The sequence below is a fragment of the Electrona antarctica genome (assembly GCF_951216825.1).
Source record: "Electrona antarctica genome assembly, chromosome: 3".
NCBI classification, from domain to species: Eukaryota; Metazoa; Chordata; class Actinopteri; order Myctophiformes; family Myctophidae; genus Electrona; species Electrona antarctica.
In genome coordinates, this window is record NC_136808.1 from 8,452,101 (window position 1) to 8,467,100 (window position 15,000).

Below are 15,000 nucleotides of genomic sequence, written 5' to 3' on the forward strand. Positions count from 1 at the left end.
TTGTCTTTAGTCTGCAGTTGCTGAACATTACCACGTTCAAAATGTGTCACCTGGAGCCATAACTACTGTGGCTTCACCCATTCAGGACGGGAACCCCTTTTGGTGTTTTAACCCTTTTGGACAGTATGTACAGTATTCAAAAATGTATAAACAAATGCGGCTATATAAATATTTGAAGTTTTTCAGAAAACCTAGGTCAGGATTTAGAAGGCGTTTATAGAATCGGCCTCAGTCATAAATGGGTTGCAGACAACATCAAAGTGTTTGACTTAAACATCTCTTAAAGTCTCTCTCGTAAGCAAAAAAGTAACACAAATGAACTGGACAGCCATTCTGGCTCAAATGTAGAAATGAGAACTCATAGGTGTCTGAATCTAGACTGCAACCTTTTTTGGATGAATTGTGCGCAACTACACATGTGACCAGACTATGGGCTGTATTTTGCGTGTCTTAAAAGGACCACTTCACCACTTTTCAACATCTCTTCATATATTTGGTCCTCACTAATGTTCATGATAAAACACCACCATTTTTCCTACTCAGTCTGTGTCTCATAGGAGGGCTTTGGGCAGTTCGGACACCCGTCCACCAGTGACATCATCATTAGGCAGATTTTTTTTTAAACAAGATTTGTTTTAAAATATATTTAGATTTTTATTATCGTGAGAACGATGGCTTCAACTTTTGCATTGCAACTTCTCAGGAAAAGAAAGCCTGCTGTTTCTATTAGCTTGGATTCACCATCGATGATGTCACTGGTGGACGGGTTTCTGAACTGCCCACAGCCTTCCTATGAGACACAGACTGAGTAGAAAAAAATGGTGGTATTTTATCATGAACATTAGTGAGGACCAATTATAGGAAGAGAAGTTGAAAAGTGGTCCTTTAAGTACCAGGTCTTATTACTTAACTTAAGACCTGGAGGCGTGATCAATGCCATTTGGCTATTCTGAGTGGCCAAAGAGCATTCAGGTCTTAAGTTAAGTAATAAGACCTGGTACTTAAGACACGCAAAATACAGCCCTACGAGTCTATGACTTCAGGGAAACAGCCACATTGTTAGGAGATAAAGCGTGAATCTATGCGTCTATATGGCCGCCTTTCCACTTTATAATCATATCTGCATCTTCTAACCTGAATAGTGACACACCTACGTTTGTTCATATGTTATGTTTAACCTAGAAAGAAGTTGGAGGTCACTGTGTGCACAGATACTTTGTGGCATTTTGCCACTGCACATTGAAACAGGAAGATATAGGGGTGTTGTTGAGGACAGCCTGGATATGTGAATACTGTGATCTGAATGAGGTGGAGAACAAAATCCACTTCATTTTATTTTGTCCTCTGTATCATGATCTGAGAGAAGTATTGTTTTTTGAAAAAGTCCACACTCCTGATCTGAACTTGGTGGAGTGCGAGAGTGAGGCAGTGGTTGAGATTCTTTTTCTCCATGTTTTCGCCTTCTCAGAGTATCTCTATAGGGCATGGGATAGGAGGTGAAGGGTGACGTATAACTAAATTGTATTATGGACGTATGGCTGTTGAACTTGTTATTGAATGTTATCGTTTTGCCGTTTTTGAATTGCTGTGTCTGATAATAGGCCTATCTCACAGCATTTCCCCGCCCCCTTTTGGAGATAGTGGTGTTCTTTTTTTTGCGGTCCATAGGCTTCCATGTTAAAAGAGGCATTTTCACAAGCCACAAACTACCGTTTTGTAAAGGTAAGGTTTATTCTACTTATTTGAGTTGTTATACCATTGTGTTTTCTTCATATTATTATCGGTCTTGACATTGACATTGACATTTTAACATTAGGAAATGTACTTAGATTCTCTAGAGAAGAAAAGTGTAAATGCCTAATGTTAAATGACACCACTATCTACCGGAAGTGGGCGTGGAAAGGGGGCTGTGAGATAGGCCTATCCCATGTGAGATGGGTCAATTTGTCTGGACACGAAAATAAAATATTCATTCATTCATTGTTCCCACTTCAGGGAAAGGAGAAGTATTTTTTTTGGTTCTGAACCAACTTTTAGGGATCTGAACAAATTGATTGGTTCAAAATATTAGGCAGGAAAGGGGACCCAAGTGTGTGAATGCACGCGCACGTGCGTGCATGTGCGGGTGCGTGTGCGCTGTGCACGCGAAGACCAAAGGGGAGAGAGATGTAAGATATAACAGGCTCAGTCTGTGCAGACACAGACGGACACATGAATCACACAGACAGACTGGAAGCTCTGCTCAGGACTCAGCAGATTGGAGAAATGTACATCTGGTGCAATCCAGGCCTGGGAAAACCACTTCATAATGTATAAATGTACATTTGGTGTAGGTAGGCCTGGGAAAACCACTACATATTGTATAAATGTGCATCTGGTGTAGGTAGGCCTGGGAAAACCACTTCATATTGTATAAATGTGCATCTGGTGTAGGTAGGCCTGGGAAAACCACTTCATAATGTATAAATGTGCATCTGGTGTAGGTAGGCCTGTGAAAACCACTTCATATTGTATAAATGTACATCTGGTGTAGGTAGGCCTGGGAAAACCACTTCATAATGTATTAACCCATTTAGGCATGAGGCCGATTCTAAAAACGCCTTTAAAGTTTTCTGAAAAACTTAAAATGTTTATATAGCAGCATCAATTTTTTTACATTTTTGAATACTGTACATACTGTACAGAACCCAAAAATGGGTTCCCGGCCTGAGGGGGTAAAACACCAAAAGGGGTTCCCACCCAGAATGGGTTAAAAGTACATCTGGTGTAGGTAGGCCTGTGAAAACCACTACATATTGTATTAAATGTACATCTGGTGTAATCCAGGCCTGTGAAAACCACTTCATATTGTATAAATGTACATCTGGTGTAATCCAGGCCTGTGAAAACCACTTCATATTGTATTAAATGTACATCTGGTGTAGGTAGGCCTGGGAAAACCACTTCATATTGTATAAATGTACATCTGGTGTAATCCAGGCCTGTGAAAACCACTTCATATTGTATTAAATGTACATCTGGTGTAATCCAGGCCTGTGAAAACCACTTCACATCACATTAAGAAGCCGCCATCCCCATTAACACATTCAGACCGTACGATGTGTGGGAACGTCATAACTAATCCAAGTGACGGATCCAAAGGACGTGTACACACGACCTGGCGCATTTGCATTGATATCAAACGAGAGAAGAATATTCTTTTTTTTTGGCCTTCAAGGCCACCATACTCCTTGCTCTTCACAGTCACACATCCGCGGTCCCATTCACTTCCCTGTTTACCGCTGCAGAAAGAATCCCTTGTATCTCCTAATCTAGGGAGCTCTCCTTGGTTTTGATCTATGGATATACTAAGCTCTTCATTTCTGACTTCTGACCTGCCTCTCGTTCAAAATATGAACACGAGGGATTATTCAGCGATTTGTATCGTAACGAGAGCAAGGTAAGTAAGCAAAAATAGGACCTTCTAGCTGTGAGGTGACAGCACTACCAACTGTGCCACCGTGGCCCCCCCAAGCTTCTATATTGAAAGAAATCCCTGCACTTTGTATTACATTTGTATTGTATTAAAAGAAGGAGGGCTCATATCTCTGCCTGAGTGAACACCTTGCACATCCAAAACTGATACTTTTCAGAGAATTGAAAAAAGCACAGCTGTGTTCCAAATATGTGGTTATTAGCGGTAATGTATTCACACAAGCTCTTGTTAATATTTTAGTTGAATATATAGGCTATATAAAGAAAAAAACAGACAGGTGTAACCATCTTCACCTTCAAAAAGGGTGTCAAATTGAATTATGAAACAAAACAAAAAGTTGACATAATTATGGAGACTACAAGGTTTCATAAAGGCAACAATACTCTGTTCCCATGGCAACAAGCGCCCTGTGTCCCTGCTTTACAATCTATCTATAAATGCACCAAGTCTCTGTGTGTGTGTGTGTGTGTGTGTGTGTGTGTGTGTGTGTGTAATCCACATAACTCGAGAACCGTTCGCCCCACCGACTTCAAATTCGACACCACCGCAGTGCCTGGTGTCGAGTCGGTCGGACCCACAGTTGTCCAGAAACGCCACAAAAGGTCTCTGCCCGGGCCTGGACTACAAAGAACTCCATATATGGGCATAAAAGGGAGACAGTAGAGGAGGCTGAACAAACAGTCAAAAAGGACACGTCGCGGACATCTATACCTATAGGCTGGGTGCTGGATCAAAATAAAGTCATAAAAGAAGAAATGAAAAAGCCGCACACCAATTAAGGCTCCCAAAATATCTTTATTTTATTTTGGGAGCCTTAATTGGTGTGCGGATTTTTAATTTCTTCTTCATAAAAGGGAGACAGACATAATATATGGGTGGGGCATCCATTTCCAACTTGCAACGTTCCAAGTAGGCCAGTGCCCAACGGGCACCGCTGGTAGAGGCCCCAAGGGGCACCGTTCTAGTAACCTTAATAATAGATGAAATACATCATAAATCAATACTGAAACCAGATATAATCATTAAGGAAAGTTTATGCGCATCCACGTGTGTGTACTGTGTAAACTCTAAATTGACATTTTCCAGCCATTCAGTGGCAAAACAAATATTTTTTTTTATTTTTTTGGGGGAAATCCCAAAATAATTTCGGGACCTCACGAGGGGTCGTGACCCCCAGGTTGAGAACCCCTGATCTAGGGGGTGCACGGCCCAAAGCGTTGGGGAACCGCTGGCCGCTACAGGGAAAGCGGTTGTGTCTGGATAGATTGCTACTTGGGTTAGCCCCAGAAGGGCTGACCAATGTTGAATCGGTCGGCCCTACTGGTCGGAGCTGGGACTGCAGGCGGGCCCGTGCATTTAGCACGAGAAACCCCGTGCAGCCATGCTGGGGTTTAACGTTGAGCGCTTCTGCATTTTGTAGAGCGTTCTTCCGGGTGCTTCAAAACGCCACTGAGCAACTTCCATTGAGGCGAATAACAGGGGCGGGGCTGCACTCTCTATCCTGTATACTTCAACGCACAGTGCGCACGCACGCACACACCCACACACACACACCTGAGGTGTGCGGATTCCGCCTCACCCTAAGACTCCTTTTGTCGTGCTGCAGCTCAGAGGTGTGACCTAGTTATACCGTAGCTCCCGCACATAACAGATATGAACGTTTACAACAATCATTCATGACCTTATTGTTTTCTCTGAGATATAATGACATCCAATCCAAAGCCTGGCTGGAAGACAAACATGTCAGATGGACTTAATTAATACTAGCTAAGAATGAAAGAGATGCCAAGACAAGAGACCAGGCATGCCCTTTTTTCTTCATTTCTACAGACCTTCATAAACCTTATTGGCGTGCGTGCGTGCGTGCGTGCGTGCATGCGTGCGTGCGTGCGTGCGTGCGTAAAGAGAGCATGCAATTGTGTGTGTCTCTGGATATGTACAGTATATAAATCAATCATCTACCCGTGTGTTTTTGTAACGCCCAGTGTGTGTGTGTGTGTGTGTGTGTGTGTGTGTGTGTGTGTAACGCCCAGGATTCAAACACGGGTCTCGTGCACGGAAAGGCATGCTGACATCATCACCACTGGACTAACATAAGAGGAATGTCCCTTCATGGTGTGTGTGTGCGTGCGTGCGTGCGTGCGTGCGTGCGTGCGTGTCATAGTGACTCTGTATTATTGCCTATCAGCTGCCCAAATGATTTGCCACAAACAAACAACGGCGACAGTCAGTCAGTCAGGCTGTGAGGAAGAACTGGCTGACCCGATACAGTCAGTGCACAGAGTCTAACAACCTCAGCTATGCTGCCAACCAGCCAGACAGGCAGGCAGTCAGCCAGCCAGCCAGCCAGCCTGCTTCCATGCAATAACAGCAACCAGGCTTTATTATGAAATAAAAACCTCCCAAAAAAAACCACCACGATTCTTAAAAGTCCCCCCCCCCCTCCCCCGAGTGCCTCACATTCACAACATCTTTACTCTGCGTGCAGCGTGTGTGGTTTCTCCCCCCCCCTATAATCCTCCCCCGAGAGGCAACAGAGTGCAAAAACAAAGAGGGCCAAGAAAGAAGGCATCCTAACATGCTCGACACTTTCCAAGAAAACAACCACAAAACATTGGAAAAAGAAAAGAAAAGTTAATCCAAAACATAAGACGGGGGGGTTCATGTATTTACCAGGCCGCCGCCGCAGGTACTGAGAGAGGCGAAGGAGTCCGTGTGGTTGACGATCCAGCCCGAGTAAAAGCACCGTCTCCCATCCTCCTCCAAAGCAGAAACGACGTCGTCGTGCGACACTTTGGCGCTCCCGTCCTTCCCCTCCTCCTCCTCCTCCTCCTCGACCCCCCCTCCTCCTCCTCGTCCCCTCGACTCCACCACGACGAAATCATCCGAGAGGAAGGCGTCGCTCCTCCTGAGGTCCAGGTAGAGGTCCCGTCCGAACGCGGGCAGCGACAGAAGCAGACGGTCCCCCTCTCCCCCCTCCTCCTCCCGCTCCGGGCCAGAGGGGACAGCGCCGGTGGGACCACCCGGACCACCGCTCGCCAGTGGGGGATCTTCTAGGGCTCGGCGGAGACGCGCGCTGTGGTGCCGGTGGCTCCGCGGCGACTGTTGGTCCTTCAACAGGTGCTCGGAGTCCTCTTCAAATAGAAGCATGGGAACCACTTCTTCTGTGTCCCATTCACTGTGGGCTGAGGGGGGGGGGGGGGGGGGGGGGGGGGGATCACACATGGCATACAGCGAGTTGAGAAAACAGGCTTGAAAGGTTCACTTCTGTCTGTGTACTCTAACATTACACCGAGCTACACGTGTAAGCATTTGTTTCATATTTACATGTCGATTTCAGCTCTGATATTTATTTCAGACATGCTTTAGTATGTGAAGAGTCAGCCTGTGCTGTCAAACGTTTGGGAACCACTGGAATAAAACATCTGAAATCGTATTCCTTTTTGATTGATTGGTTGGTTGATTGATTGATTGATTGATTGATTGAATACTTTATTACCACATGTCACGCATTGTGACCTTGTAGATCTGCTATTGTTGCAAGATTTTGGAAACTTGAAACAGGACATTCTGCACAATGAGTATACTACTTTTGCACTTTTTTACTCTAGTACATTTTGAATTGTGTTCAAGACAACATGGTTGGGCATTTAAACCCAAGAAAGCATTATGGCTTGTTTGTTTGTTTCCATTGGGGTCCTTCAAGTTCATGCTCAATTCATCAAAACATTTAATGACATACAAATACACAGTAGTGGTCCACTATGCAAAGACATCATTTTAGAATTCAAAAATCGCACCCGTGTGAAGTGAGGGGCATCATACATCATCTCATTCCGGCCAATCACAGTCGCAATCAATGTTTGTGTTAATACGCCAAGGTTTGTGTTTACACAAAATTGTCCAGTAATTGTCAGTCAACAGCATTTAATGTTTGTGTTGTTAGGACAACATTTGTGTTACACACACCAGGCAGAAGCTGGACAGACCCTTGAAAAGAAAGACATGATTGATTGATTGATTGATTGATTGATTGATTGATTGAGAGGGTAGCCTAAAACATGTGAAATGACATTTCATTGGGAATCCTAAATCAACCTGGTGGTGTGCAAATGAACATGTCACTGAACTGAATATATTATGTCTACTTATAGCGACAATGTAATGGAAGCATATTGCAGCATATTGTAATGTGTGCTCAGAGCCTCAGACAGAGACTGATCTCAAATCTAATTAAGCACAAGGAAAGCTGGCTATATGGACCTCAGAGAGCGAGACAGAGAGAAGAACGAAGCATGCAAGACATAATTCTGTCCACCTTTCTTTTTGCCCAAACGCTATTAAACGGTTACAGTACACTATATAAATGTGCACTCATCCTCATCTTAACTTTTAAACAACTACATTACACTAAACTATAGGCTATATAAATATGCACTCATCCTCATCAGAACAATGAAGGCGACCGTCCAAGTATCTATTCTATAGCCTGCAGCAAATATATATAGTTGAAAGGACTTTCTGGCAAGTCTGTATAAAATGGAACCAAATGGACCACTGAAAAAAACCTATCCTGCAGCAGTTGATTCCATGGACTTTCCAAGGAGTTTCTTTGATTGATTGATTGAAGAATTTATTAACAGTTTGCAGAATTACAGTACATTTCAAGCACAAACTCAATACAAAGGCTGTTAACTGTGAGTGGACGACCCAATTAAGCATTACACTTGTTTCCAACAGGGTCCACCATGTTCAAATCATCAAAACATTTAGAGACGTACAAATAGACACTTCTATAGACAGAACAGGAATTCATCAAAAAAGAATTCATCAAATTCATCAAAGTTTGAATTCATCAAAATTCTGCAAGTCTGTAACTCCGAAAGTATGCAACTGGAACCAAATGGGCCCGTTTAGCGGGTCCATTTGGTGCCATTTGCATACTGTCAGAGTTATAAAGAGGGGGGAGAGAGAGACCTTGATAATATTATGGTAAAAGTTTGAGAACCGAACCGTTGTTGTTGCGCTACAGAGAGTTTGACCATCACAGTCTGTCGTTTAACTCTGAGAGAAACCAGTCTGTTGCTCTTTAAGTAGGGTGGCTTTAAGAACCGATCTGACCCAGTTAGGAAACATAAGCACATACATAACATAACATAAGCCATCCATGTGTGAGTGACTATTATTGCACTTTCTTGGACTCACCAGTCGCCGCCTGTTGTTGCAAGAATGATCCGCTGCAGAGGATATGAAGAAGAAGCAGTCTAAGCGTTCTGGCATGGCTGTCAAGATGCATGGTTTAAAAAACTACAGCAGAACTACAGTTAAAACTACAGCAGAACTATGTGGAGGAGGATGGATGGATGGATGTGTAAAGCAGCTTTGCAAAGCCCAGAGAGAGAGAGGACTGCAGAGGAGTTGTGTAAACTTTCAGATGTTTCAGCAGCAGTACTCCTGCACTCAGCCCTGCTTACACATACACACACACAGTGAATTTGAAGCTAGCGACACGCCCACCGCCCTCTGCCACGCTCGATTGGCTGTGGCCCCCGTCGCAAAACCTGAAACCCCTACGACGCGATTGGCCAACCGACGCTGTCCGTCACGCCGGGGAGGGGGGGCGGGGCGGGGCTGAAACCATACACGTGGTTTTTCCTCCTTTTAATACTTTTTCAAGTGGAGGGAGAGAGCGAGAGAGCGCGCGCGCGCGTGCGCGCGTGCGTGCGTGCGTGCGTGCGTGCGTGACAACAGTACAGTCAAAGTCAGTGACCCCTGTGTTGACTAAAGTGTGTTTAGGCCTATCCATTATTTTGGGTATGGTTGTGGTTCCTTTCTTCTCTGGAAAGTAGACAGACAGGAAAATAATTGGCCTCTATAACGTGGTATGGACGGTGTCTATGCCCAGAATGTTATTATAAAAAACTGTCATGGGGTTTGGTCAAGAAACCGTCTAGTTCTGACCGTCTACACCTGGGTTCATCCGTCCATCCATCTTCAACCGCTTATCCGTAGTCGGGTCGCGGGGCTAACAGCACAGCTCCACCAGAGAGCCACAGACTTCCCTCTCCAGAGCAACATTAGTGACTTCCTCCTGGGGGATCCTGAGGTGTAGAAGCCATCCTCACTGTTTTGTACGTGTATTTATTATTATTATTATCACAATTGTTGTAGTTATCATGTGGCATTATTGGGTATTGGTTTGATGGGTTATTATGTATTTGAATCACTGTTTGGACACCAAGGGCAATTCATTGATGGAGAGCATATGTAGGCCTGGGTGATTGGGGAGCGGCATGCACCTGGTGGACAAACCAGTTTTTACCAGACAGACAACACAGAAGAGACAAATGCCAGAAGGAGCTGTTTGTAATGTACCATCACTGCACTTTAAAGGAAAGTAAATACAAACAAAAATGACATTGAACCTGTGGACAATCTGTTTCTTTGATCTGCGTACATCCATAGTCCCTAGGTGCATCAGTGGGTTTGTTGGCTATAAGGTAGAAATGTTTGGAACCAACAAAGAGCCACAACATGAGGTGTTCAAAGGCCAGGAGTTCCAGACGCAGGAACTCCTGGGGGGGCGGCAGGTGTTCCAGCGTGCCGCCACGCGTCCAAAATGGTTGAGAAATGACAGAGTTACCGTGTGGCGGTCCCTCTATACCCTCTAGTGTACAGTACTGTACTGTACTGTCACTGTACTGTACTGTACTGTACTGGCACACCTGAAAGCATCATATATACAGTTAATACGTGCGTTGTGTGTTTGTGCGTGCGTTAGGTTGCGCACAGGTGGTGAAAAATAACCATGCTGTTTTCGTGCTCATACCCAGCCAGGCACCCAGCCAGCCAGCTACCCAGCCACACACATAGCTCCGTAAGGGAGTGGTTGCACCACTCAAAAAAACATCACACTCGTGAAGTGAGGGGTGCCCACTGTGCCCTAAACAGACATTAAAGTCCATGTAGACTTGGCTGGCTCTAAAATGCTCTCTGACGTGCTCTAAACAAACATTGTAATATCCTCAGAGTCCATAGACTTGGCAAACGAAGTGCTCTGAAACAAACGCTAAAAAAAACCCCTACTAAAAATCCCATAGTCATGGCTGTCGCCCCTCAAAACAATCTGCATAATCCCCCCCACAAACTAATTTATTAGAACCAAAAACAAGTGTTTCAATGCTGTTAGGGGTCTTCGTCAGCAGTCTGAGCCCAGCACTAACCTAATAACACACGCACGCACACACACACGCACGCACGCGTGCACGCACGCACACACACACACACACACACACACACACTCTAACCTAATAACATCTATATAACTTCATACAATGTGTCCTGTGCTGTATTAGGACTCCCATGCACGCACACACATGCACACACGCACGCACGCACACACACAGACACACACACACACTCTACAGTTGATTTTGTCAACAAACATGGGCCTTGATGGAGTCGTAGCCTCATGGGCTGATTTTACACTTGTTTACATCATGCTGAAAATAGATTATCTACAATAGATTTTATACATAGACTATTTTCAGAGCGCAACCAAACATTTAGTGACATTTAGTTCTACTCTGGATCTCATCTCCTGCACTAGTCCCTCTCTAACATTTAGTTCTACTGGATCTCTTCTCCCCTAGTCCCTCCCTAACATTTAGTTCTACTAGATCTCTTCTCCACTAGTCCCTCCCTAACATTTAGTTCTACTGGATCTCTTCTCCACTAGCCTGGGCACCATTCCATTTCGGGTTCATGAACCGGTCGGGAGCGGATGATGTCGCTACGTCATGTTGTAGTATTGTTTTGTAGTCAGCAACCTTCCGGAACTTCCTTTTCCCTCAAACCGATTTTTCTCAATAAAAGCTACAGGCTACGAGAGCTTTTATTGTTATTCTTCCGGTTTGAGGGAAAAGGAAGTTCCGTTTGATTGTTCCTGCCTGATGACTACAAAACAATACTACAACATGACGTAACGTCGATATCATCCTGATGACTACAAAACAATACTACAACATGACGTAACGATATCATCCTGATGACTACAAAACAATACTACAACATGACGTAACGATATCATCCTGATGACTACAAAACAATACAACATGACGTAACGATATCATCCTGATGACTACAAAACAATACTACAACATGACGTAACGATATCATCCTGATGACTACAAAACAATGACTACAACATGACGTAGCGATATCATCCTGATGACTACAAAACAATGACTACAACATGACGTAACAATATCATCCTGATGACTACAAAACAATGACTTCAACATGACGTAGCGACATCATCCTGATGACTACAAAACAATACTACAATATGACGTAGCGATATCATCCTGATGACTACAAAACAATACTACAACATGACGTAGTGATATCATCCTGATGACTACAAAACAATACTACAACATGACGTAGCGATATCATCCTGATGACTACAAAACAATACTACAACATGACGTAACGATATCATCTGTTCCAGACCGGCTCACACGGCACCAGAGACGTAATGTTTTTATAATCGTCATGGGGGCCCGCGCCACCCCCCCGCAACCCCCACCCCCCAACAAGAAGTTGTTGTTTTCGCTGGGTACTTTTATTTACAGTTTGGTAATAAACACAGCGGTACGATTTCAGAACACATGATTCACTCATGACTTGTTTCAGCATCTTGTTTCAAGATTTCAGCATGATCAATTATTCACGTACCATTCAGTACACGAGGAAAGTGTTTCTCCTTACAGTTGGCTATGACACACAAGTCCAATTTCTTTACTGCATCCTTGTAACAGTGTAACAGAGTAAGGTGATTGTGTTTCGCTTGCCCCATTGTGGATCGCAGTTTTAAGTCTCTTCAGCCCTGAAAAGGATCTTTCTGAGCTGCATGGGGGAGGGCGGTGTAGGACAGTGTCTTCAGAGTCATCACAGGCGATGCTGGCTGCTGCTGGCTGCTGGCTACTGCTGGCACTTTTAGAGGAATTGTTGGCTCTTAAAAGCATAGATATATATAAACACTAGATGGCTCAAGGCGGAGTTTCTGACGTCGTTCACCTGGCAGCCATCTTACTTCGGGGCTACAGTACAGTATGTTCAATGGCAGCTCAAACCGAAACAGTCATAACTCGCTCAAATCTTGACGGATTTACAAACGGGTTGGTTTATTACAAACGGGTTGGTTTATTACAAACGTTGTCAACGTGGCTATGATTCAGGACGCTTATCTGCTTAATTTATGTTTTTTATATGAACGTCGTATAAAATCATATACGTATGCGGACGTCTCTGACGTTTATAACAAACCAAACCGTTTGAAAATCGGTTGAAAATTGAGCAAGTTATGGTCATTTAAGAGTACATGCCCCATAGACACAATGTTATGTGTCCCGAGGTAAGATGGCCGCCACGTAACGACGTCGCTCTCCATTGGCCAACAGCGCGGGTGAGCTATCTAGAGTTTATATATATCTATGCTTAAAAGAGCCGTTGTAGTAGCGGCAAGTTCTGTCGCTGGGTCGGCGGCAGGTTTCAGTGGCGGCGGCGCCATGCAGGCTTGCAATTTGCATCACTGGCGGCGAACTGTAGCTTCCTCTGGACGAGCCTCTTCTTAGCTAGTGGTGGTTTCCTTGTGAATGTGAACAAGTAAGCAGAGCAGAGCAGAGTATGCATCTTTTATACCTACCTGGCAGGGTGAAAACAAAAGCCACCCGATTAGCATTTGAATGCCTGATCTGAGAACGTAAGGGAGGACAGGCAACCCCCCCCCAACACCCCCCCGCCTCGGGGCCCGGGGGCGGGGCCGCGGGAGAGGTCCAAGAGGTGTTAGAATTTTAGAAATTCCCTGAAAATCCTCATGGGGGCCGAGGACTCCCCGAAAAATCCTCATGGGGGCCAAGCCCCCCTGGCCCCCACGGACTCTACGTCACTGCACAGCACTTTTGGAACAGAGACCAGGCTTTCCTCCGAGATGGAAAGCCTGGTGAGGCGAAATTACTTCTCCACTAGTCCCTCCCTGACATTTGGTTCTACTGGATCTCTTCTCCACTAGTCAGACAGATGGGTGGAGCGGGTACTCTGACACGGATCAACTTCCATCGTTACATTCATTTCCAACTTGCACCGTTCCAAGTATACAGATATGCAAATTCCTCTAGTGCTGAGTCACTCCCTCCAGCAAGAACAATCTGTGATTGGTCTAAAGTAGCCTAGTGGTCCGGGGACCACCAGTGGTCCTTGAGGGGGTTCCAGATGGTCCCCATGCTAAATGGAGAGTTCGTAACCAAATAGACCTTTAACTCTTGAGAGCATAAAATGAAACCAAATGGACTCTTAATTACGGGTCCATTTGGTTTAATTTCACGCTCTCAAGATTTAATTATTGTTAAACACCTGCATGCATTACAAAATTTACAATAAGTCTACACATTTAGAGAATGTAAGAATTGTATTCTGATCAACGTTTGCCTGTTATCTCTCCTAATGGTAGCAACATCAATACAGCATGGAATTGTGGACAAAATCTTATTCACAAAACAAAATATTCTTTAGTTTTGAGTCTGAGAGGCTAAGAATGGTGGTCCGTGGCTCAGATGGGTCTGGGAGGCTAAATGTCATAATGGTGGTCTGTATGTGGCTCAAATGGGTCTGAGAGGCTAAATGTCATGTGGCTCATGGGTCTGACGGACTCTGCAGAGTCTAATACTAATCTAATACTAATCTAAAGTCTATGGTGGTCCGTGGCTCAAATGTGTGTGTGTGTGTGTGTGTGTGTGTGTGTGTGTGTGTGTGTGTGTGTGTGTGTGTGTGTGTGTGTGTGTGTGCGTGCATGTGTGCGTGCGTGTGTGTGTGTGCATGTGTGTGCATGTGTGTGTTTGTGTAGGCTACTTTCAGTATAATTGCCAAATATAAATACACTTACAATCCCTCAAGCAACCAAAGGAAAGACATTTAACTATTCACTAGTCCCTCTTCAGAGGGCGATGGTGATGGGCTCCATCTAGAGGGAAACAGCGGAACTGTTTTATTAATTATGTTTTGGTTAAAAATAAGAAATTAAAAGAATTATGAATGACAAAAGTTATATGGTCTGGTCACTTTTATTGCCGTACAAAAAAAACAACAAAATACAGCAAAAATATTTGTTTCAGTGAAGTGACCAACAATTAACGAGCTTTCCATCCTATATAGAATTATTCATATACAGCATAGTAGGCTACTAGTAATACATGCACCCATTTAGGACTGACACCAGATTCTACAAAATGTCTTCTAAATCATGTCAGTTTTCTGAAAAAGGACACCAAGAATTATATGTAATTTGCCGCTGACCCCCGTCTGAAAATAAGTTATTCCAGGGACCCGCCCAGAAGCAAATATTTTTCAAAAATAGCAGATCTACAAGCTTGTGGTGCGGCAGTCTGTGCTGCGCTACAAGCTTGTATAGATCTGCTATTTTTCAACAGCTAAAGTTTAAAATTATGCTTAAAACACCAAAAGGT

General features: G+C 44.2%; 2 protein-coding genes across 4 annotated transcripts in view; both read right to left on the reverse strand.

Moving 5' to 3' along the window:
- Window positions 1–8,901, reverse strand: part of adamts17 (ADAM metallopeptidase with thrombospondin type 1 motif, 17) — a 127,745-nt gene extending 118,844 nt beyond the window's left edge. For all 3 annotated transcript variants that reach the window (XR_013789587.1, XM_079496476.1, XM_079496475.1), the window contains exons 1-2: window positions 8,681–8,901; window positions 6,149–6,660 (exon numbers count right to left, since the gene is read on the reverse strand). Coding sequence is in view for 2 of the 3 variants with exons in the window: in XM_079496476.1 (XP_079352602.1) it covers window positions 6,149–6,660; window positions 8,681–8,771 (603 nt within the window). In the remaining variant the exon portion in view is untranslated. The remainder of the gene's footprint in view (window positions 1–6,148; window positions 6,661–8,680) is intronic.
- A 5,570-nt stretch (window positions 8,902–14,471) lies between these two features.
- cers3a (ceramide synthase 3a) overlaps window positions 14,472–15,000 on the reverse strand; it is a gene marked incomplete at both ends in the record, with an annotated part of 27,381 nt that continues 26,852 nt past the window's right edge. The window contains one exon of the mRNA XM_079497458.1: window positions 14,472–14,498. Coding sequence (XP_079353584.1) covers window positions 14,472–14,498 — 27 coding nt within the window. The remainder of the gene's footprint in view (window positions 14,499–15,000) is intronic.